This window comes from Lampetra planeri, chromosome 45 (assembly GCF_965212315.1).
Source record: "Lampetra planeri chromosome 45, kcLamPlan1.2.h2, whole genome shotgun sequence".
NCBI classification, from domain to species: domain Eukaryota; kingdom Metazoa; phylum Chordata; class Hyperoartia; order Petromyzontiformes; family Petromyzontidae; genus Lampetra; species Lampetra planeri.
This window is the reverse complement of record NC_136151.1, coordinates 7,693,526-7,717,977: the sequence shown is the minus strand read 5'-3', so window position 1 is coordinate 7,717,977 and position 24,452 is coordinate 7,693,526. Positions and strand designations below refer to the sequence as shown.

Here is a 24,452-nt window from a genome sequence, read left to right as displayed (position 1 = left end):
TCCTGGTACGGTGTGTAAACATCACCACTGGGGAGACAAAGGCGGCCGGGCGTGGTGTTAGCCACCCACCCCCTAGTGTGCTGTGCCGGCCTTCATAGGGGCCGTCCATAAATGACGTCACGCGATTTTGACCACCCCCCCTTCGTCACACGGCGTCAGAAAAGTCAGACCCCCCCCTCAAATATGACGTCACAAAGCTCTGCCCCCCCCCCCCAACAAAATAAAACATGCCTCAAATAGCTTTAAACTATTGTCATTGTAGTGCATATTTAATGTGGCGCTGCACTCTGATGTTGTAGGAGAAACATTTATAAAAAAAAGTATATTTTATTAAGTAGAACGTGTTGTCGAAATGTATTTAAATTTGCGCATTTTGACGTGACGTCACATTTCTCAAACACCCCCCCCCCATCGTCACAAATATTTGCCCCCTCCCCCAGGTGCGTGACGTCATTCATGGACGGCCCCATAGGTGCTCGCTGACAGCACTTGCCCCAACAGCCTGTGAAGGCTGCACGGGGGATCTGTGTCTTTGTGTGCGTGAGTCTGTGCGTTGTGCCCGTTTCTCTGCGCTGCTCACACTCCGTGCTCTCAGCACGCACGACTCAGATCCAGAATCCTCACTGAGTTACCAACATCACCCACCCACAGTGCGGGGTAGAGCGGTTGACTAAACGAGTGGTGAACGGAGTGCAGCAGCTCCATTGAGTCGGCGCGGTAGAACGACAGCAGCCCCGCCTCCCAGTGCAGGTGACACCCGACTCTCCGGGGAGGATCCCTTACCGGCACTGAGGTCCGTACACCACCATGACGCACTGAGCAGCTGTTGTTATATTTACATAAAACCCAGGATGAGTCGTTCTGTCCCAGCCTGCACTCGTTACCAAGCCCTTTCCGTGCGATCGTCCCGTACGCGACTCCAACCGCACAGCCCCCCGCCGCACCCCCCACGTCCACCTCCCAGTAGTGCTGACCCGACGAGAAGCTCTCGGAGCACAGGGCTTGTGGCAAGCCATCAAAGCGGTGCGGGTGATCGGGGCGACCCTGGGAGACATCGGTCCACGTCACCGTCCTGAGGTCCGAGGAAATCTGGAGGTAGTTGCAGGCCGAGTTTGTGTCCACAGTCGGTGAGCGTCCGTCTGCAGTAACGATAATCACAGTAGCCGTGTAACAACAGCACCACTATAACAACAGCACTCGTGCACTAACACGCACGTACACTGCAATAGAGCAATTCATAATGAGCATTGTCATACACCGTTGTAATGCGTCGCTATCGGTGTGATGACATGTAACGGGCACTTTGTAAATCCGCTGCTGGATGAGGGCCTCGCTACGCCGTGCGGGTTGCGGGGACATTTGACCATACTTCACCACGCCGGTCACCGCGCGTTGGCGAAGGCAGGTGGCGCAGCTGGCGAGAGCACAGAAGTACAGTACAGCGGTGCGTGTGTCTGCCCCGTCATCTACATTTTTAAAAGTCCCGCTTCAGTTCAATATTCACTGTGTAGTAGATGTAAAACATGTGATGATACCATCAAAATGTGAACTGCTCTATATATTCTAATGCAAGGCTGAAAACTTAAAATGTATTAATTGCTTTCAACATGTATTTGTTAAAAAATTTTATTTAAATAGAAAGATCAAACATGGAGCAATTGTTAAGTTTTTTCGGTAAAGTCACGTACGTAAAATAATAATAATAAAATAAAGTGATACCGTACATTTAGCTGTGACGGTCCCACCTGAAGACGGAGACTTGTGTTGCCTTCGAAACATCGTGATTGAATTGAGTTATTTTCATTTATTATTATTTTATTTTATTATTATATTTTACCAACGTGACTTTACCGAATCAACCTCAGAGTATGAATCCTTGCAGTCACGAAAGCTTCAAATCTAGAATTGTTAAGTTAAATCAATAAAGTTCTAATAATAAAAAATAAAACACTTTTCAAAAATCGCAGCTTTTGCGATTTGCTAATCGCATTGTTTCAAATTGCGACTTCGATTTGGAATCGATTCATCGTTCAGCCCCACTGTGCGGAAGTGCCCGTGGGAGGCAGTGGATCACAGCAGCAGCAGCGTGGATATCAACACCGCCGCAGCGTCTCTGTGTGTGTACAACAAACACAACCATCTACTGTGTGTCACCTTTCACAGACTGTAGGGGCAAGTGGTGTTGGTGAGCACCTGTGAAGGCCGACACGGCACACGAGGTGGGTGTGATAGTGTAGTGATGTACAATCGTGTGTGTGTGTGATAGTGTAGTGATGTACACGTGTGTGTGTGTGTGATAGTGTAGTGATGTACTGTGTGTGTGTGTGATAGTGTAGTGATGTACACTGTGTGTGTGTGATAGTGTAGTGATGTACACTCGTGTGTGTGTGTGTGATAGTGTAGTGATGTACTCTCGTGTGTGTGTGATAGTGTAGTGATGTACACTCGTGTGTGTGTGTGTGATAGTGTAGTGATGTACTCTCGTGTGTGTGTGATAGTGTAGTGATGTACACTCGTGTGTGTGTGTGATAGTGTAGTGATGTACTCTCGTGTGTGTGTGATAGTGTAGTGATGTACACTGTGTGTGTGATAGTGTAGTGATGTACTCTCGTGTGTGTGTGATAGTGTAGTGATGTACACTGTGTGTGTGATAGTGTAGTGATGTACTCTCGTGTGTGTGTGATAGTGTAGTGATGTACACTCGTGTGTGTGTGTGATAGTGTAGTGATGTACTCTCGTGTGTGTGATAGTGTAGTGATGTACACTCGTGTGTGTGTGTGTGATAGTGTAGTGATGTACACTCGTGTGTGTGATAGTGTAGTGATGTACACTCGTGTGTGTGTGTGATAGTGTAGTGATGTACACTCGTGTGTGTGTGTGTGATAGTGTAGTGATGTACACTCGTGTGTGTGTGATAGTGTAGTGATGTACACTGTGTGTGTGATAGTGTAGTGATGTACACTAGTGTGTGTGTGTGTGATAGTGTAGTGATGTCCACGTGTGTGTGTGTGATGGTGTAGTGATGTACACTCGTGTGTGTGTGATAGTGTAGTGATGTACAGTCGTGTGTGTGATAGTGTAGTGATGTACACTCGTGTGTGTGATAGTGTAGTGATGTACACTCGTGTGTGTGATAGTGTAGTGATGTACACTGGTGTGTGTGTGTGTGATAGTGTAGTGATGTACACTGTGTGTGTGTGAGATAGTGTAGTGATGTACACTCGTGTGTGTGTGTGATAGTGTAGTGATGTACACTCGTGTGTGTGTGTGATAGTGTAGTGATGTACACTCGTGTGTGTGTGTGTGATAGTGTAGTGATGTACACTCGTGTGTGTGTGTGTGATAGTGTAGTGATGTACACTCGTGTGTGTGTGTGATAGTGTAGTGATGCACACTCGTGTGTGTGTGTGATAGTGTAGGGATGTACACTCGTGTGTGTGTGAGATATTGTAGTGATGTACACTCTGTGTGTGTGTGATAGTGTAGTGATGTACACTCTGTGTGTGTGTGATAGTGTAGTGATGTACACTCGTGTGTGTGTGTGTGATAGTGTAGTGATGTACACTCGTGTGTGTGATAGTGTAGTGATGTACACTCGTGTGTGTGTGTGATAGTGTAGTGATGTACACTCGTGTGTGTGTGTGTGATAGTGTAGTGATGTACACTGTGTGTGTGATAGTGTAGTGATGTACACTGTGTGTGTGATAGTGTAGTGATGTACACTAGTGTGTGTGTGTGTGATAGTGTAGTGATGTCCACGTGTGTGTGTGTGATGGTGTAGTGATGTACACTCGTGTGTGTGTGTGATAGTGTAGTGATGTACACTGTGTGTGTGTGTGTGATAGTGTAGTGATGTACACTCGTGTGTGTGTGTGTGATAGTGTAGTGATGTACACTGTGTGTTTGTGATAGTGTAGTGATGTACACTCGTGTGTGTGATAGTGTAGTGATGTACACTCGTGTGTGTGTGATAGTGTAGTGATGTACACTCGTGTGTGTGTGTGATAGTGTAGTGATGTACACTCGTGTGTGTGTGTGATAGTGTAGTGATGTACACTCGTGTGTGTGTGTGATAGTGTAGTGATGTACACTCGTGTGTGTGATAGTGTAGTGATGTACACTCGTGTGTGTGTGATGGTGTAGTGATGTACACTCGTGTGTGTGATAGTGTAGTGATGTACACTCGTGTGTGTGTGATAGTGTAGTGATGTACACTCGTGTGTGTGATAGTGTAGTGATGTACACTCGTGTGTGTGATAGTGTAGTGATGTACACTCGTGTGTGTGATAGTGTAGTGATGTACACTCGTGTGTGTGTGTGATAGTGTAGTGATGTACACTCGTGTGTGTGTGTGATAGTGTAGTGATGTACACTCGTGTGTGTGTGATAGTGTAGTGATGTACACTCGTGTGTGTGTGTGATAGTGTAGTGATGTACACTCGTGTGTGTGATAGTGTAGTGATGTACACTCGTGTGTGTGTGGTAGTGTAGTGATGTACACTCGTGTGTGTGTGGTAGTGTAGTGATGTACACTGTGTGTGTGTGGTAGTGTAGTGATGTACACTCGTGTGTGTGATAGTGTAGTGATGTACACTCGTGTGTGTGATAGTGTAGTGATGTACACTCGTGTGTGTGTGTGATAGTGTAGTGATGTACACTCGTGTGTGTGTGTGATAGTGTAGTGATGTACACTCGTGTGTGTGTGTGTGATAGTGTAGTGATGTACACTCGTGTGTGTGTGTGATAGTGTAGTGATGTACACTCGTGTGTGTGTGTGATAGTGTAGTGATGTACACTCGTGTGTGTGTGTGATAGTGTAGTGATGTACACTCGTGTGTGTGTGTGATGGTGTAGTGATGTACACTCGTGTGTGTGTGTGATAGTGTAGTGATGTACACTCGTGTGTGTGTGTGATAGTGTAGTGATGTACACTCGTGTGTGTGTGTGATAGTGTAGTGATGTACACTCGTGTGTGTGTGTGTGATAGTGTAGTGATGTACACTCGTGTGTGTGTGTGATAGTGTAGTGATGTACACTCGTGTGTGTGTGATAGTGTAGTGATGTACACTCGTGTGTATGTGTGTGATAGTGTAGTGATGTACACTCGTGTGTGTGTGATAGTGTAGTGATGTACACTCGTGTGTGTGTGATAGTGTAGTGATGTACACTCGTGTGTGTGTGTGATAGTGTAGTGATGTACACTGTGTGTGAGATAGTGTAGTGATGTACACTCGTGTGTGTGTGTGTGATAGTGTAGTGATGTACACTCGTGTGTGTGTGTGTGATAGTGTAGTGATGTACACTCGTGTGTGTGTGTGTGATAGTGTAGTGATGTACACTCGTGTGTGTGATAGTATAGTGATGTACACTCGTGTGTGTGTGTGATAGTGTAGTGATGTACACTCGTGTGTGTGTGTGTGATAGTGTAGTGATGTACACTCGTGTGTGTGTGTGATAGTGTAGTGATGTACACTCGTGTGTGTGTGATAGTGTAGTGATGTACACTCGTGTGTGTGTGATAGTGTAGTGATGTACACTCGTGGGTGTGTGTGTGTGTGATAGTGTAGTGATGTACACTGTGTGTGTGTGTGTGATAGTGTAGTGATGTACACTCGTGTGTGTGTGTGATAGTGTAGTGATGCACACTCGTGTGTGTGTGTGATAGTGTAGTAATGTACACTCGTGTGTGTGTGATAGTGTAGTGATGTACACTCGTGTGTGCGTGTGATAGTGTAGTGATGTACACTCGTGTGTGTGTGTGATAGTGTAGTGATGTACACTCGTGTGTGTGTGTGATAGTGTAGTGATGTACACTCTGTGTGTGTGTGTGATAGTGTAGTGATGCACACTCGTGTGTGTGTGTGATAGTGTAGTGATGTACACTCGTGTGTGTGTGATAGTGTAGTGATGTACACTCGTGTGTGTGTGATAGTGTAGTGATGTACACTCGTGTGTGTGTGTGTGATAGTGTAGTGATGTACACTCTGTGTGTGTGATAGTGTAGTGATCTACACTGTGTGTGTGTGTGTGTGATAGTGGTGTGATGTACACTCGTGTGTGTGATGGTGTTGTGATGTACACTCGTGTGTGTGTGTGTGATAGTGTAGTGATGTACACTCGTGTGTGTGTGTGATAGTGTAGTGATGTACACTCGTGTGTGTGTCAATGTAGTGATGTACACTCGTGTGTGTGTGTGATAGTGTAGTGATGTACACTCGTGTGTGTGTGTGTGATAGTGTAGTGATGTACACTCGTGTGTGTGTGTGTGATAGTGTAGTGATGTACACTCGTGTGTGTGATAGTGTAGTGATGTACACTCGTGTGTGTGTGTGATAGTGTAGTGATGTACACTCGTGTGTGTGTGTGATAGTGTAGTGATGTACACTCGTGTGTGTGTGTGTGATAGTGTAGTGATGTACACTCGTGTGTGTGTGTGTGATAGTGTAGTGATGTACACTCGTGTGTGTGTGTGTGATAGTGTAGTGATGTACACTCGTGTGTGTGATAGTGTAGTGATGTACACTCGTGTGTGTGTGTGATAGTGTAGTGATGTACACTCGTGTGTGTGTGTGATAGTGTAGTGATGTACACTCGTGTGTGTGTGTGTGATAGTGTAGTGATGTACACTCGTGTGTGTGTGTGATAGTGTAGTGATGTACACTCGTGTGTGTGTGATAGTGTAGTGATGTACACTCGTGTGTGTGTGATAGTGTAGTGATGTACACTCGTGTGTGTGTGATAGTGTAGTGATGTACACTCGTGGGTGTGTGTGTGTGTGATAGTGTAGTGATGTACACTGTGTGTGTGTGTGTGATAGTGTAGTGATGTACACTCGTGTGTGTGTGTGATAGTGTAGTGATGCACACTCGTGTGTGTGTGTGATAGTGTAGTGATGTACACTCGTGTGTGTGTGATAGTGTAGTGATGTACACTCGTGTGTGCGTGTGATAGTGTAGTGATGTACACTCGTGTGTGTGTGTGATAGTGTAGTGATGTACACTCGTGTGTGTGTGTGATAGTGTAGTGATGTACACTCTGTGTGTGTGTGTGATAGTGTAGTGATGCACACTCGTGTGTGTGTGTGATAGTGTAGTGATGTACACTCGTGTGTGTGTGATAGTGTAGTGATGTACACTCGTGTGTGTGTGATAGTGTAGTGATGTACACTCGTGTGTGTGTGTGTGATAGTGTAGTGATGTACACTCTGTGTGTGTGATAGTGTAGTGATGTACACTCGTGTGTGTGATGGTGTTGTGATGTACACTCGTGTGTGTGTGTGTGATAGTGTAGTGATGTACACTCGTGTGTGTGTGTGATAGTGTAGTAATGTACACTCGTGTGTGTGTCAATGTAGTGATGTACACTCGTGTGTGTGAGATAGTGTAGTGATGTACACTCGTGTGTGTGTGTGATAGTGTAGTGATGTACACTCGTGTGTTTGTGATAGTGTAGTGATGTACACTCGTGTGTGTGTGTGATAGTGTAGTGATGTACACTCGTGTGTGTGTGATAGTGTAGTGATGTACACTCGTGTGTGTGTGTGATAGTGTAGTGATGTACACTCGTGTGTGTGTGTGATAGTGTAGTGATGTACACTTGTGTGTGTGATAGTGTAGTGATGTACACTCGTGTGTGTGTGATAGTGTAGTGATGTACACTCGTGTGTGTGTGTCATAGTGTAGTGATGTACACTCGTGTGTGTGTGTGATAGTGTAGTGATGTACACTCGTGTGTGTGATAGTGTAGTGTTGTACACTCGCGTGTGTGTGTGATAGTGTAGTGATGCACACTTGTGTGTGTGATAGTGTAGTGATGTACACTTGTGTGTGTGATAGTGTAGTGATGTACACTCGTGTGTTTGTGATAGTGTAGTGATGTACACTCGTGTGTGTGTGTGATAGTGTAGTGATGTACACTCGTGTGTGTGATAGTGTAGTGATGTACACTCGCGTGTGTGTGTGATAGTGTAGTGATGTACACTCGTGTGTGTGTGTGATAGTGTAGTGATGTACACTCGTGTGTGTGATAGTGTAGTGATGTACACTCGCGTGTGTGTGTGATAGTGTAGTGATGTACACTCGTGTGTGTGTGTGATAGTGTAGTGATGTACACTGTGTGTTTGTGATAGTGTAGTGATGTACACTCGTGTGTGTGAGTGTAGTGATGTACACTCGTGTGTGTGAGATAGTGTAGTGATGTACACTCGTGTGTGTGATAGTGTAGTGATGTACACTCGTGTGTGTGTGTGTGTGATAGTGTAGTGATGTACACTCGTGTGTGTGTGTGTGATAGTGTAGTGATGTACACTCGTGTGTGTGTGAGTGTAGTGTTGTACACTCGTGTGTGTGAGATAGTGTAGTGATGTACACTCGTGTGTGTGTGTGATAGTGTAGTGATGTACACTTGTGTGTGTGATAGTGTAGTGATGTACACTCGTGTGTGTGTGTGTGATGGTGTAGTGATGTACACTCGTGTGTGCATTTATTTGAATTTATGTATGCATTTTAGTAATACGTTAAGTCTAATTCTTATTTTATACAACCCCATTAATGTATATTATGCCATATTAAATATAATTTCTTATACTCTGGAACGGATTATTTTCTCTTCCTTTATTTCTTATAGGAAAAATTAGTTTGGTATACGTCATTTTTGGTCTAAGTCTACCTCCTGGAACGAATTAACGATGCATACCGAGGTACCACTGTAAACTGAAACTGGTGGGCTTAAGGGTCCTGTATTTATACTACTTTTTTATTACTGGAAAGTTCTTGAATGTTCTAGAAGTTACTACAAGTTTCTACTCAGCACTGAATCTATCTGGAATTCCCATTGAAAATGTGTAAATTTCAAAATATCACTGTCCTGGTCACAAAAGCAAAGTTTGTGGTGAGTAATAACCATTTTGTGTACTTTTGAGGCATAAGCAATTATAAAATAACACTTACTACCCAGGGACAATTTTTTTTATTACACAGTGTAATGAATCCTAAGAATATCAGCCATAGCTTGTGGGTGTCAAAGACTCAGTGCCGTTGATGCTGAGAGCTTCAGACTTTAACACGGAACCTTAAGAATCCTAACTGTGTCTGAGTCTGTATCACGCTGCCTCAAGCACTATATTGAATCCTAAGAATATCAGCCATAGTGTCTCTGTGTAAAACACTGACACGCAGAATAGCAACAGCATCCTCACTCAATTATACACACGTGTAGGGTTAATATAGCTCATGTAATACTCCTTTACACTCGTGTGTGTGCTGTATGTGAACGTAGAGGTATTGCAATACATGGGCAATAGCAATGTATCTGTTTGCACAGTGATACACGTGGTCAGCCACAACGATAACCCAGTTTGGCTCTGTGAGCCTCGGGAATTTACATAGAACCCCAATAATCCTTAAGGTGCCTTTGTATGGATATGAGCCTACATCATTAACAATGAATCCTACGCATCACTACAGTGATGTAGTCTGGCTCGAGTCTGATGATGACATCCATTACAGAGAAGACTTATACTCGTAGTTTCATCTGCTAGAATTGTTACTTTGGCCAACAGCATCCTTACTGGATAATACACGCGTGTAATATCAATGGAGCTTATGTAATAGTGAAATACACTCGTGTGTGTGTGCTATATATTATTGTCTATTGAATACATTACAGTCGTAATGTTGATGTTTGCACGTGCGGTGTAGTGATAGACAAGGTGGACCAAGATTATGCCTTAGTCTCGCTCTGTGAGCCTCAGCCATGAACTGGGGAACATAAGAATCCTAAAAATGCCTTAGTTTGACTGAGCATCAAGCTGTTGACATGAAGCCTAAAAATCTTCAACGTGTCTTAGTCTGGATGTATGATCCTTGGGCATTATCAATCAACCCTAAGTTTAAATAATCCATAAGAGGTTTTTTCGTGGTTAGATCGCGTAAATATATAAATGTGTCATTAAACATGCCACCACCCGACACAGACAACTAGTAAGGGTTGTCACGTAAACAGAACGTGCCAATTCGTCACTAGTACAGCACGCCGGTGTGTTGGAGAGCCAAGCCACAACATTAGTGAAATTTATATTGATGTTGTTATAAAATCTATTTCACCATATGAATTCTGCAGGCCGATTTTGTGTCCGCAGTGCTGATGCTTACAGAACGTACCCGGTACTCGTTTAAGCCAAGGGTTCATCTGGGAGAGCCTCAGAATTGGTTCTGAATCCACTCACCATTGATGACAGCCATTGCCGTGAGTCACGTGTAGGTGACCATGTTTGTAGCTCAGTGCTCAGAGCATCCCATCATCATTGCACATCCGTAGTCACTCTCGCTCATGTAGACATTCGCACACAAACAGACAAACAGGCTGGAGGGGCAAGTATTGTTAGCGAGTGGCACTTTAAGGCCGGTATGGAACACGAGGGGGTGGGTGGCCAGCACCACGTCAGGCCGCCGTTGTCTCCCTAGTGGCAGTTTTAACCCACTACACCAGGTAGTCATTTGAGGCTGAGTCGACCTAGGGGAGGCTCATGACCAATTCAGAAAATTGTCACTGGTGTTGGCTGTGAACGGGAATCGAATTTGTGTTGCCAGGTTCATATTGTAGCACGTTAACCACTATGCTACCACTCCGCAACATACACACAAGACACAATTAGACGCACAATAACACACACGCACAGGTGGTAAGAGTCCGTGGAACTCACACATGAATGCCAGCAGGTTGACCACAGCTCCGTGCAGGGCGCTGATCGTGGCGATGTCTTTTTTGCTGAGAGATGTGGGTGGATCTCCCTTCTGAGCGTCTCTCCTGTGAGACAAAAACCAGCAGTGACACACAGCATCATTACGCACAGCATAATCACACACAGCATCAGCATACACAGTATCATACTACACATAATCACATACAACATCATCACCCACCATCATCACACATACCATCATCACACATACCATCATCACACATGGCATTATCACACACGGCATCACAAACGGCAACATCGTGCACAGCATCACAGGACACAACATCACACAACCCTCGTCTTACACAGCATCATGCCACACATCAGCACACAACATAACACAGCATCATCACACATCATCATCATCACACATAATCATCATTACTCAGCCCATGTTCCACACAAGGCGTCACCCCGTGTGTTAATCTGTGCAAGTTCATAGTCCATACCGGTTTGTCTCTTTCAGGTGAACCTGCAGGAGTCAGACACAGGGGGCGTGAGTCAGTTCACCTCCAGCCACGTTAACCACATGGTGATTGGTAGACGCGATGAGGCTGCACTCAGACATTCGCGTGGCCTAGTGTTGTTGTCTGTAATCAAGACAAAGCCATGGATGCATTAGGACTCAATGATTCTCATCAGTAAGGTGTCGCCTCTAAAACTGTTGCCACTCGGTACCTGATGTCATGGCAAGAGGCGTCCGTGGCACTTGACATCGAGTTGCAGTGATTGTGAACCAACAATCAAAATAATGATCCACTGCGAGCGTGAATTACAACCAGAGCGTGGTGTTACCAGAGTCCATAATTTAGCAGGGTGAACATTTGTTGAGGCAAGCAATCTCGGGATTTGTTTCAACTTTCAAAGACTCATCAGCAGTGAATGCTGAAATATAACTGCTTCTGGCTTTCCTGATGTTATAAACCCTTCCGTGTTCAGCATTACTAATGGTTGGTATACATTTGGTAAAATGAAAAATTTAAATGTAGTGTCAAGGCTTTTGTCCGGGATCTCTCGCAGACAGTTTGTGCATGAATTCAGGAACGAATCACTGTTGTGTTAATCAAAGTGTTGTGAACTAACGTTGCCTTGTGATTGTAAACGGGCGTAAAACAAAACAAAACGCGCTCTGAAGGGAAATACCAGAGTAGCAGAGTATAACAAAGACAGCTGGGCTGAGATTATTTGCTCGAGTTGAACTGACGCATCCTGTGATACAATTGTTTATATGTGCTCTGAAGGGGAATTCTAGAGTAACTCACGCCGCACATGAGATGTTAGAATTAAGATACACTCTTAAGTCTATTAACCACACTACGTAATAGAGATGGCACAGGATTCACAGCATTCTGAGTTTGACACACCAACGCATAACACTGATACAGAGTGGACCTCTGAGGAGGAGATGGAATCTATGGAAAAACAATATCGGGAATTTGTGTTAAAACGTACTGGACGGACTGCTAGCCAGCAGACGGAGCAGAGAGATATATGGGAGGGGTGCCATACAGAAGAGGTTAAAGCCCATAGAAGGAAACTACTTAAGGACGTGATGAAATGTGGCAAAGCCAAACGTGACGTAAAAATTGCAGAAATAGCGAGGGTAGACTCGTACCTCCTCGCACAGACAGACAGAGAAAGATTATGGAATGAGGAAAAATTTGAAAGGGAAAGACAAGAGAAACTGTCCTTAATGGAGCAGGTAGAGAGTCTGCACGCCCTCGTGAGAGAGAAAGAATCCGCACTAAATGCACCAGTGAAACACCCAGACGTTGATACACAGAACACATACGGGAGTAACAATTTACCACACTCCGAGCCACGTGGACGTAGCCCAGGGCCAGATCCCACAATGAGTATGGCTACTGTGCAAAGCAATTTTGATAAAGTAACACCCTCGCAAGTCGAGGAGAGAGAAGAGGAAATAATAATACAAACGGGAAAACATGAGGCCGACCACCCCAACGTTAGAGAGAGACAAATAATTAACCCTAAGTCATCAGGATACACTGTAATCATAGGGCGGAAAAGGGCGGAGCTGGTGCAAGACGGGAAACATGACATAAACAGCACACCAGGCAGACGCACGCTACGCAAGTATGACCGACATGATGCAGATGACAGAGACAGCTCACCAGAGAAACGCACCTCGCACAAACACGACCAACACGACACGGGTAACAGGAGCTCACCAGAGAGACGCACATCACACAAGCATGAGCCATGGGATAAGCAGAAATCACCGAGCCAAGTTGACCCACGTTACAGGTGCAAAAGGCACTACAAAAGTTATGTTAAGCAGAGCCACCGTGATGGTGACGGCTCATCTGACACTGACTCCTCTGACGATGACCAACACGACACGGATAACAGAGAGAGCTCACCAGAGGAACACACCTCACGCAAACATGACCGACATGATGCAGATGACAGACACAGCTCACCAGAGAGACGCACCTCACGTAAACATTATCAACACGACATGGGTAACAGAAAGAGCTCACCAGAGGGACGCATGACCCGTAAAAATCACCCACGCAAAACCACCCGCACCACAGATGACAGAGACAGGAATCCCGATAACCATGAAGCACGAGACAAACATAAATACAACACCTCACCTGGCAGGCACCACACACGTAGTAGGCAGCATGAAGGTCAAGGACAAAAACACTCACCACATAGACACCGCTCAAGGAGACCACGCACACCAACCCACAAGCACGAATCACAAGACCCACGTAAGGAAAACAAGAGACACAAGCGACGGGACAGATACGAATCCTCGGACAGAGGGAGATCACGACACAGACACGGGAAACATGACAACAGTGATAGTAGAGACAAGGGTAGCTCAAGTGAGCACTCCTCAGGAACCGACACCACTGATGACGAACAACACACTTTTAACAGTAAGACACTAAAACTAATGGACAAAGCACTCGTGAGAATTCCCTATTTCGATCCACATAACAAGAACAGGGACATACACACTCACATAGCTACCGTAGAACAGGAGGCTAAGATCCGGGGTCTGGGTAAATCAGCAGAAAAGGCATGTTTATTATCAAGGAGCCTACATGAACCCGCCAGACCATGGGTAGCCTCCCTGCCAAATAGGGTGAAGAGTGACTTTAAACAATTGAGCCGAGCAGTAGTTAAGAGATTTGGGGAATACTCCACACTATCCGAAGGATTGAACGCGGCAAAGTTGATGACCCAGCGTGTAGACGAAGACCCACGAGATTATCTCCTACGCCTTAAGAAAGCATATTACGCAGGGGACGGGGACAATGCCCAGGGAGATAAGACAGTCTTAAAAGTGATGTTCTTTCAATCATTGAGACCTGAAATAGTGAGAATAGTAGGAATGATGTTGGACCCCGAGATTGCCTCCCTACGCCAGATTGAAAGCAAGGCCCACACGGCCTGGGTGAACGGACGGAAAACCACTAGCATAGCCAAAACCCACATCGTCACCAGAGATAAAGAATGCCTCGATCTGGAGGGAAGCGAATCTCCAAGGAATAATATTAGCGCCACACGGGGTGGACATGAATTCCCCCAGGAGAGGGCGCCTAACCCAATAGAATCAACAATCTGATGTACATTACAGGATGATGCGGTTACGATTTGTAATGCCAATGTCTGCATATATTACCAACCAATTAACTCGAGGAATTTGTGTGTTAATAGTTTTTTTTTATTTGGAAATTCAGCGCTAGTTTATATTTGTATTACAATATACAAATCCAAGTTGGTGAACTTGACTCTACATTTACTTTCAGAACCCATGGGCTATATGCTGTCTTGACAATGGAAGTGGCATTATCCTGTGTTTTGTGTTGCAACACATCTGCCAAGTTTACCAACGTAATGAACACGCGAACTGGGGCACTTGCCCTGGCTCCGTGAGCGCTCTACCTGCAGGAACGTGAGTGAGTCCCTCTCCTCCTGCAGAGTGCGCAGGCGCGTGGCTGCTGCCTGGAGCTCGCTGATCTTGCGCTCGTAATGAGCGATGTTCTCCTCGATCCGGGACAGCAGCTCGCGCCCCTTCACGTCCACGCGATCCAGAGCTGCCCTCTCGTCCTCATCCAGCGTCACCCTCATACGGGTGAACTCGCCTGAGATGCGAGCCTTGGTCTGGACCATGGAATCCTGCAAGGGGCATGCAGTGGATTATATAAATTAATATTCCATGCTGTTAAGACAAAAGCCAAATTGTTTTCCGGTTACTCCAAACCTATTTTTCCCTGCCTTCACGTTATGTCTTTAGACTCACATCCCATTGAACAGGTCGATAACTTTAGGTATTTAGGTGCTATCTTGCCCTTCAATTTGATCATATCGTTTAATAAACAAAATCTTCTATATAAATAAACACATTGTCTCACCTCGGCTCCATCTTCATATAGTCCAAGCCGCCATCCTCCCCATCTTTGACTCCTGTGAAATCATCGACTGCCTCGCCTCTTGTTCCATTATACCACCTGGCCGCCCACTTTGACCTTGATGCCTCCATATCAACACATTATTGCAACCTCTGTATCACCTCCAATTTATCTCCCCTGGATATGTTTAGAGACCACCACAGGGCTGTCTTCATCCTAATATTCCTTTAAAACAAATCCGCCAAGTATGTAAGCACCTCCTAACTCTGCAAATTCCCAGTCGCAACCTCAACAAGTACCTCCCTGTTCTCTCTAAAATTACCAGAAATTAAAACTAGGTTTTGCGACGCGTCCTTCCACGCTGCTGTTACTACCCCACGTTACTGGCGTGTCCTTGCCTCAGCCTAGGCTGGGCTCCCTCCCCAGCCTCCAACACGATTAGAGGGCTGCGTAATGATTGAGATATGAACCAGTGCTGGACTCTACCTTCACAAACCTGCACTGACCCACGCAACTAAGTATGGCCAACTAGCCTCAATGATCAACACGATGTTGTGGAACCTTCGTCCAGAAGTGTATTGTTGAGGATCTGTAAATTATTTACCAAAACAGATAGGCACATGTTCTTGGTCCTTTCGGTAAAGATAAGCACATGATTCACCTTCTGCATAGATTCATCATTAAAAGTATTTTGTACACAATCTATTTGCCCCATGGCCTTTTGGGACTGAATTATTTTATCAGTACTGGCAGACCTCGCTAAATGCTCAGTATTCTTCCTGAAGTGAGTGCTTATCGAATAAGCGCAAAAATGGGCCATTATACTGTTGTATATATCAGGATGTGTTCCCGTCAGCGTTATTGCTTTCGGATGACCAATATATGAGGGCTTCATTGGAGTATAGGTAAAAGCACCAACAATACAGATGGTAAACATTTAATGAATAAAAAATAATTATAATAACCATATTAAGTATGACATGCTGTGCATAATACTGTACTCCTGCTACCATGGCAGCAGTGGGAGACGAGGGTGGAGCAGCTGCTGCACTCCCAGTCTGGGGTCATTCTCAGAGAAGAGCTCCAGGACCTCTGTGAACTTAGCAGTGCCCTCAGTCTACATTTCTGTGACGAGGTATCTTTTAGATGGAGCCTGGAACTCTATCCTGGTCGAGTGAGTTCTCACCTCGCTAACATAAAAAAATGGATTGTTTTAATTTTTTTTTTTATAAAAATCGTGATAATAGAATCTTGGGGGGTGGGGTCTGGTTGGCTCAGCGTGCGTCACTCTCATTGGCTGAGCGAATGATTAGGGGTGGGTACGTTTCCTAAGCCAGCACTGCTGCGTGTTCCCACTCGTAAGGGCTTTATACGAGACTAGCTGTACCTGGTGAAACATTCACTGATCTAGCAGATCTTAATTAAACATTAACGCATTTTTGTTACTCATATTTTTCAACAAAGATTGATATAAATACACAATTGCCATATTCTGGGTTTTTTTCCGACACTAGATTAAGTGAATCACACGATATGACTCTTGATCGAGCTAGATATAATTGTATACTCTTTGGTTTTTTTGGTAAAGTCACGTAGGTAAAAAATAAAATAAAAATAAATTAAATCACGACGTTTCGGAGGCAACACAAGCTTCCGTCTTCAGGTGGCAACGTCACAGCAAAATTACTGTATCACTTCACTTGATACAGTAATTTTGCTGTGACGGTGCCACCTGAAGACGGAAGCTTGTGTTGCCTCTGAAACGTCGTGATTTAATTTATTTTTATTTAATTTTTTACCTACGTGACTTTACCGAAAAAAACCAAAGAGTATGGACCCTTTCAGTCACGAAAACTTCAAAACTAGAAAAGATATAATTGTCCTTGACTAAAAACAGACTTAGGTAAGTTAATGCATTTTTCATCAAACGTTTGACATTGTGACTTATTGATTGTAAATAGAAAAAGCCAATCGTATGGGGAATTGTTAGCGTATGAAACTGAATGTTAAATTAATATCTAATAGAATAAGTACCCTGTCGGAGGTTGCTCCATCGATAATTTTTGCTTCGATTATGCAAGTTTGTATTTGAGTAAAAGTAAGTCTTGTACCATTAAGTAGTCCTCACAATGACATTAGGTTTTTAAGGAGCATGATAACGGCTCCTACTTTAAGTTTCAGTTCATGAGAAGGCATTCCGGTTGGAGTAAGACTTTAACAATTCTTCCGGGATTGCAAGTTGATCAGCAGTATCATCACTCACAATAGTATCCACGCACTAGAAAAGCACTCAGCTCCATTGTTGAGATAAAAAAGTCTGCATTTGTAACATTCAGTATTGCGCTTCATTTAAGCTGTTCAGGAGTAATCGTAGAAAAGTAAATGTCACTATAGTTGCGCAAATGTATCTTGATTTTCTGGATAGCAGTGTGAGTGTAATGTTGCTGTATCGTCTGTTTCTCCATCAACAACGTCCAGGAGCTATTCCACAAGTTCAGTTTAACTTTCCAGAGCTCGCAAATTCTGTTTCAGCTTCAGCACCTGTAATTCTCCCCAGAAACGATGCTTCTTTATACAAGAGGCCTTGAACCACGTAAAGTAACCACTAGGACTTGCCTCCAAATTGTTTACATTTAACTGTTCGATAACCCAATAAGCTATCAACAGCCTGGCATACGTGTGTGCTTCATCCCAGACAATTAGTTTCGATTGAACTATATTTGTGGCTTCGTGTTTGGCTTTATATTGCAAGTCAATGTTGCAGTTATTTTCAACAGGATTTTAGAGACTGAATGAGCAGATCAGCTTCCAGCTAATAGTTTTGCTGGTATTCCTGTTGACGTAACTGGTGTTGCTATATCCCCTTTACCTCTAATAGTAGAGTGACATAGTGCTGACTCTTGTACAGCAGCTGCAACTGTAGGTGGGCCATTAGCACACACGCCGTTGAGCATATATGCGTGTGTGCCGGTAGGGTGGAGGAACTGGGGCAAGGGTCACGGTAGACCTCGTGGGGAAGCCCCTAGAACCCTCTGGTGGGTTCGATAAGGGAGGCGTGGCTAGGGCGGAGCCAAGCCGCGCTGATGGGAATATAAGCAGCAGAGAGCGAGAGCTCCAGGCTGCCGGTTCTGGGAGTGGACTCGTCTCTTCGTCGTCGCTACCGCCTTCACCTTGGCATTGCGCGGCCGGACAGTAGTTTGCTGTCTCGATCGACGCCATCGGTGCAATGCGGCAGGGTCGTGTCTGGGCTGGGTCATGCGGCAGCATGGTCGTGAGAGAGGGAGCCAGAGTTGGTGGCGTGAACACAACACCAATATAAGGGGAGGACGGTGCCTCCTGCGACTACCCCGTCTCTGACTGAGTGTGTGCGACGCACGCCACCCGCACACACACACAAGCCTCCAACAAGAAGGAAGAAGAGACCTATGACACTACACTTCGAAAGAGTGATAGATGCCATTCAGGACAATAGCACGGGTAATATATATATGCAAGGAGACAGAATAAAGATTCGTGGACGACATAGATCTAATGGGAAATAAGACTCATAGTCCTGCAGCAAAGTGTTCATATGCTCAATAAGTTAGGAAAGGATGCAAGACTGAGGATTAACGTGGAAAAGAAAAGGCAAAGACAATGGTGTTCAGAAGGGATACATTGAGAAAGAAGCAATAATACAAAGCAGCAATATTGTGAATATAAAGGAACTTGTATTCCTCGGGACATCTATTGACATGGGACAATGACTACACTAAAGATGCAATGAGAGCGAGAATCGCAAAGGCAAAATGATTAATGGCAGGATTTAATAACATCTGGAGAAGCAAGCAAATCAGCTACAAGAACAAACTGAACATCATGAGAACATGTGTGTTCAGTACAGCTTTGTATGCTTGCGAGACTTGGACATTAACAAATACTGACAGACATAAGATATTGGTACTCGAAATGTATTGCTATAGAAGGATACTGCATCTAAGCTGAACCCAAAGAGTGACCAACGTAGAAGTAATAAAATATGGCACACAGAAGACCTGATAATGCAGCAACGATAAGGAAACTGGCACTACACATATATAGTATGGAAAACAACAGGCAAATGAAAACTATTTTGTTTTTCAGAAATATGGAAGGAACCGGAAAGAGAGTTAGACCTCACAGAGAATGGATTGACATTAAAGATTGGTACCAGGAAGATGTGGCACTACTACAGCATATTGAAAATATAGAGAGAGGAAAGTGGAAACCAATGACGACATTGGCAGTAGACGCCTACTACGGGCTATCTGCCCATGGATCGTCATGATGATGTTCACCAGGTAGGGCAGTGGTGGTGTGGTGGTCATCAAACTGTGTGGTGAGTCATTTATGAATGGGTGCTGGGCTGTCTTCACCAACCCACATTGACCAGCATGGAAATGTATTGTTAAGCAATCTGCTAGCATGAAGGTTGTGGCAAGGCCTCAATGTTACACTGGTTTAACAAAGGGTATAATTTATCCATAAGAGTTATTTTTAATACATGTGTAGTGGTGATACGCGCTGGGGTAGGGATCGGGTGCCAGCGCGTAGTGATTGGCTGTGTGTGTGGTGACGCGCGCTGACGGTGAAGGATCAGGGGTCAGCGCGGGGTCGTGGGTTATGTGGTGCTGATTGGCTGTGTGCCGGTGACGCGCGTGAGAGGGAGTGATCGGGTGGCAGCGCGGCGTGATTGGTTGGGTAGTGGAAACACGCGCTGGGGGAAAATGGATCGTAGAAATAGCGCGTCGTGATTGGTTAACTAAGGAGCGATGCTCACGTCGAGGTCCGCATCCGCTCCGTCTCCCGTGAGCAGGGACTATATAAGGTGATGCACACAGGCACACGGGGAGAGTGTAACCAGCGAAGACTGAAGACGGAGAGGAAGAGATAGGGCCCTGTGGTACCCAGTCCCGCTGTCCTGTAGGGACCGGGACTCTGTGTAACCCAGAGGCGGAGTGTAGGGTGAGCATGCAGTGTGAGCATGCAGTATGTGTAGCCAGAGGCATAGGGTCTACACGAGACGAGTGATGCGTGTGTAGCCACAGGCATAGGGTCTACACGAGACGAGTGATGCGCGTGTAGCCAGAGGCATAGAGTCTACACGAGCTAAGTGAAGTGTGTAGCCAGAGGCATAGAGTCTACACGAGCTAAGTGAAGTGTGTAGCCAGAGGCATAGAGTCTACACGAGCTAAGTGAAGTGTGTAGCCAGAGGCATAGAGTCTACACGAGCTAAGTGAAGTGTGCAGTCAGAGGAATAGAGGTCACACGTTGTATCGTTGTATCGTGACAGTAGTCAGAAGAATAGAGACCACACGTTGTATCGTGACAAGTCAAGATTTAATAAAAAGTGTGTTACCCGTCAAGGAGTTTCCTGCCGTCATTTCCAATACTTCACATGTGTAGTGTAATAGTGCCGGCTGGTGGACAGCGGCGGAAACTGTGGTGGACAAACAGGACACACGCCGATGAGGGTGTGCACGGTGTGTTGGCAGAGAGGAGGAACTCGGGCAAGGGTCATGGAGGACCCCATCTGGACGCCCCTGGAACCTGCTAGCAGGTTTGAGAAGGGATGTGCGGTCAGGGCGGAGCCAGGCCGCTCTGGGAGCATAAAAGGAGCCGAGAGTGGGGTCTCGGGGCTGCCGGTTCTGGGAGTGGACTTGTCTCGTTGTTGCTGTCAATTCGTTGCTGTCATCACTGCCGTCTTCACTAGATATTGCGCTGCTTAAAGTTGTTGGCTCAGTCGGCATGGTCAGTGTTTGACCGTTAGTGTTGTGTACAGGCTAGGCTAAGCAAATGTGGAGAGTGTGTGGACAAAACTGTGGAAGTTGATAAACAAAAGGTGCCTCCTACGAACCTTGTCTCCGAATCATTGAAACTACAAATGGAGAATGTACATACATGATATATATCTTGTGTGTTGATTAACTGTGAATAACCCAACCAATAGTAGATATCAATTGTAATTTATATAAATACACGAACCCCTCCCCATCCCCTGGTCTCCGAACCTGATTGGCTCACAAGTGATGACATCGCATTTATTTCTTTATTTAAGAACAATTCTGGCTGTGGCCTGATGAAGCTGGTTGCAATTACCGGTGAAATGTTATACTCAAATTGTACATGTTGTGGGTTTCTTCTCCAACACACCGGTTTGCTGAACTAGTAATATCTAATTGGCATGTTTTGTTTATGTGACAAACCTTACAAATTGGCTGTGTTGGGTGGTGGTGGGTTTAATGACACATTCATATTGTCACGATCTAACTCCAAAAAAAACTCTAATTTGGATAATAATATTCGCATAAGCCTAAGTGTTAACCTGCTGTAAATTATTATTACCATCACAAGGTGACTTGATGGAGGATATAAATCAATCTTTAGCAGGCGGGGGTGTAGCAATGCTCATGACACATTGCCAGGCAACTCTGTCCTGGGTTACACACCATGCTGAGTGCAGGCCGCCTATATTACAATGCCTGAGATCGGACTCAATCGTGCGCGTTCAGGTCAGCCTCGGCCTGCCCCTGGGCCACCTCCAATCCTGAGTAAGGCCATCAATGATTGCACACAGTGCTCTGGTGGGATCATCCAATGCGTCAGCCCTGCAATGTGTCAACAGAGCCAGATCCTCCTGGCTGTGACTGCTTCAGACAGCAAATGTCATGCTGTTCATCGATGGACTCCGGTATTTGAGATACATTCGCAGAGTGAATGTGAAGTCTCCGTCGCAAGCAACACTGGTCAAAGGCGTCCAGTTCTCTATATGAGGATACGCCCTATTCTAGGACATATATTTAGTTAGAATGTAAATCCATGCAGTTGATAACAAATAGGCTCAAACCCATACCTTGCAGAAATGTTAAAAGTACACGCAATTGCATCATTATCGGATGCCTTATACCAGGAGTGGGGAACATTTTTTCTGCCAAGGGCCATTGGACATTTATAACATCATTCGCCGGCCATGCAAAAGTATCAACTTAAAGATTATCCCGTTATATTTGGTCAAAACATTTAATTAACTCACCCCTAATGTGATGGCTGGAACTGCCAAATGATTTCGCGAGTTTTATGCGGCCCGCGGGCCGGACGTTCCCCACCCCTGCCTTATATGCACAACACCAAGATTCAGTCATTAATACATCACAATGAATGCAAACTGAAATGCAAGTAAAACAAGTTTTAACATTCCATTACGTATGAATTGTCTATTGTATACTTGGGTGTGTGATGAAACAGTTTTCCCTGCGTTCCCTGTCATATATCAAGTCAACTCTTGTGTTCTAGAATCAAAGAGCTAAGATTTTCTATGAAATTTTATCACAATCTTTACTTCTTTTAAGTGTTAGTTTTTAATCCAATGCACTTTTATATTATCAAACCCATAGAAAGTAATTCAATTCATCCCATATACAGCTTTGCAGTGGTACTAAAAATTAACTTGTTTGTTATAAACGTTGCATTTTAAAATCCACATTCAAGCAGCAATATAAATAATGTATTGCTATTTCCAATGATACTGAAGGCTCACTTGAATCTACGGAGTTGTCCTCATAGAGAGAGTCACAGACTTTACGCAGGGTGGAGGCCACAAGATTACCAGAGCCCACAGGTCGTACCTGCACGTCTTTGCGAGTGGCCTTCATCTGTCCCACAGATGCCTCCGCTTTCTTCCTCTTCTCATCCACCGCTCGCGTCTCTTCTCCGACTCTACTCTGTAAAAGACGAAGTCACCAGAGGAGACTCCACTCCTTGAGCGGCTCCCTCTCAGCCCCACTCCACACAGAGCCCTCCACAGTGACAACTCTATAATTGCCCACCAGAAGAGTGCCACGGAAGTCAGCCTGGACTGACTTAACAGTCTGTAAGCAAGAAGGCACAATGAAGAGAGAATAATAACTTCATGTTATCTTTAATGCGATGTGGAAGTTGCGAATTTGTCAGCTCGTGTCCAGGTGTTGTAGAGGCCACAGCAGGGGACAGGGACATGATCGTTCAACACAATGGCTCTTCACTTCACGAGCAACATCCAAACACGGCCTTCCTCCAGCACGGCTCGCTCAAAAAGCCTCGACCCACCCTCCTCCTCCTGCACTCAAACTCCTGTCCCTTCCTTTCCCTGCCAAAACCGAATGGCTACCTTGAACTGAAGCGATCCCATTCTCACACCGTGAGGTACTCACCTTCCGTGTCTCATGCTCATCCTCCAGTGTGACGGCATCATGCCCTCTATGTTCTCCGATGATGGTACAGGCAATGCACACCAGGCTCACGTCCTGCTTGCAGTAGAATTTGAGCTCCTCTTTGTGCTTCTTGCATCTTCTTTCCTCCAGGCTGACAATGGGAGCCACCAGGACGTGGTCCTTCAACTTGGGGTTTATTAGATGAGGCTTTAGGTGGGACTCACAGAAGGAAGTCTCACACCTGAGGCAGGTCTTCACTGCAGGAGTCTCCCCATCACCACAGGTGTCACAGAAGACAACTGCAGCCATCCTCTCTCCAATTCTGAGCTGCTCCACCAGGTTGGCGAGCGCCACGTTCCTCTTCAGCTGGGGTCGCTCAGGGAAGGCCGCTCGGCACTGCGGGCAGCTGAAGCTGCTCGCTCTCTCCCAGGCACCGTCCAGACACCGGAGGCAGAACGAGTGTCCGCAGCTCAGCGTGGAGGGGCAGTCAAATGTGCCCAGGCAGATGGGGCAGCTCAGCTCACTGTCGACACAATCACTGGGAGACACGCTCGCCATGGCCCATGGCTTCACTCGGACTCAGTCGCTCGCCGCGGCTCACGGCGGCTCACGGCGGAGCTATCGCAGAAGCAGCAGCTCACACAGCGGAGACGAACAAGGAAATGAACTTGACTTCACCTGCAGTTAAGTTATAAATACCTCGAGACACGCCCTGGAATGTTCCACACGGCGGCTGGGCTCACCTGTGGAGACGTGGCGGTACAGTCACGCAGTGTGTTAGCTAAAACTGATTTTTGTGTTTAGTTTGTTATCCTTCCCCTGCACTTCCGATTAGCACGGTTGGCTACGTACGGTGTGGAAGAAGTTCAACATACATACATAGCTTTGACCGGTCTCAATTGATATATTTGTACAAACAAAACCCAGCAGCAGCAACCCGGGACACAGCGATAATGGTTTGTCCCACAGGCTGATTGACCGGCTAGGTCAGGCTGTGTGCATTGCACTATGGAACCGCACCTTGTGCAAACATTCTGATGTAAAGGTTAACTTGTTTTTTTCCCCATCTGTGTTTTCATTCATTATTTTTTCTTGCAAGGCCTGTTTGTTTAA

At 45.4% G+C, this 24,452-nt stretch overlaps 1 protein-coding gene across 1 annotated transcript; it reads right to left on the bottom strand.

The window, feature by feature from the left end:
* Positions 1-435: 435 nt before the first annotated feature.
* On the bottom strand, positions 436-23,897 carry LOC144733092 (E3 ubiquitin/ISG15 ligase TRIM25-like). Its single transcript, XM_078614831.1, has 6 exons — positions 23,340-23,897; positions 22,776-22,871; positions 14,666-14,899; positions 11,191-11,213; positions 10,703-10,806; positions 436-1,139 (listed from the first exon to the last, which is right to left on the bottom strand). Exons 1-6 carry the CDS (start codon positions 23,895-23,897, stop codon positions 592-594), a joined length of 1,563 nt encoding a protein of 520 aa, XP_078470957.1. The 3' UTR covers positions 436-591.
* Positions 23,898-24,452: the final 555 nt, after the last annotated feature.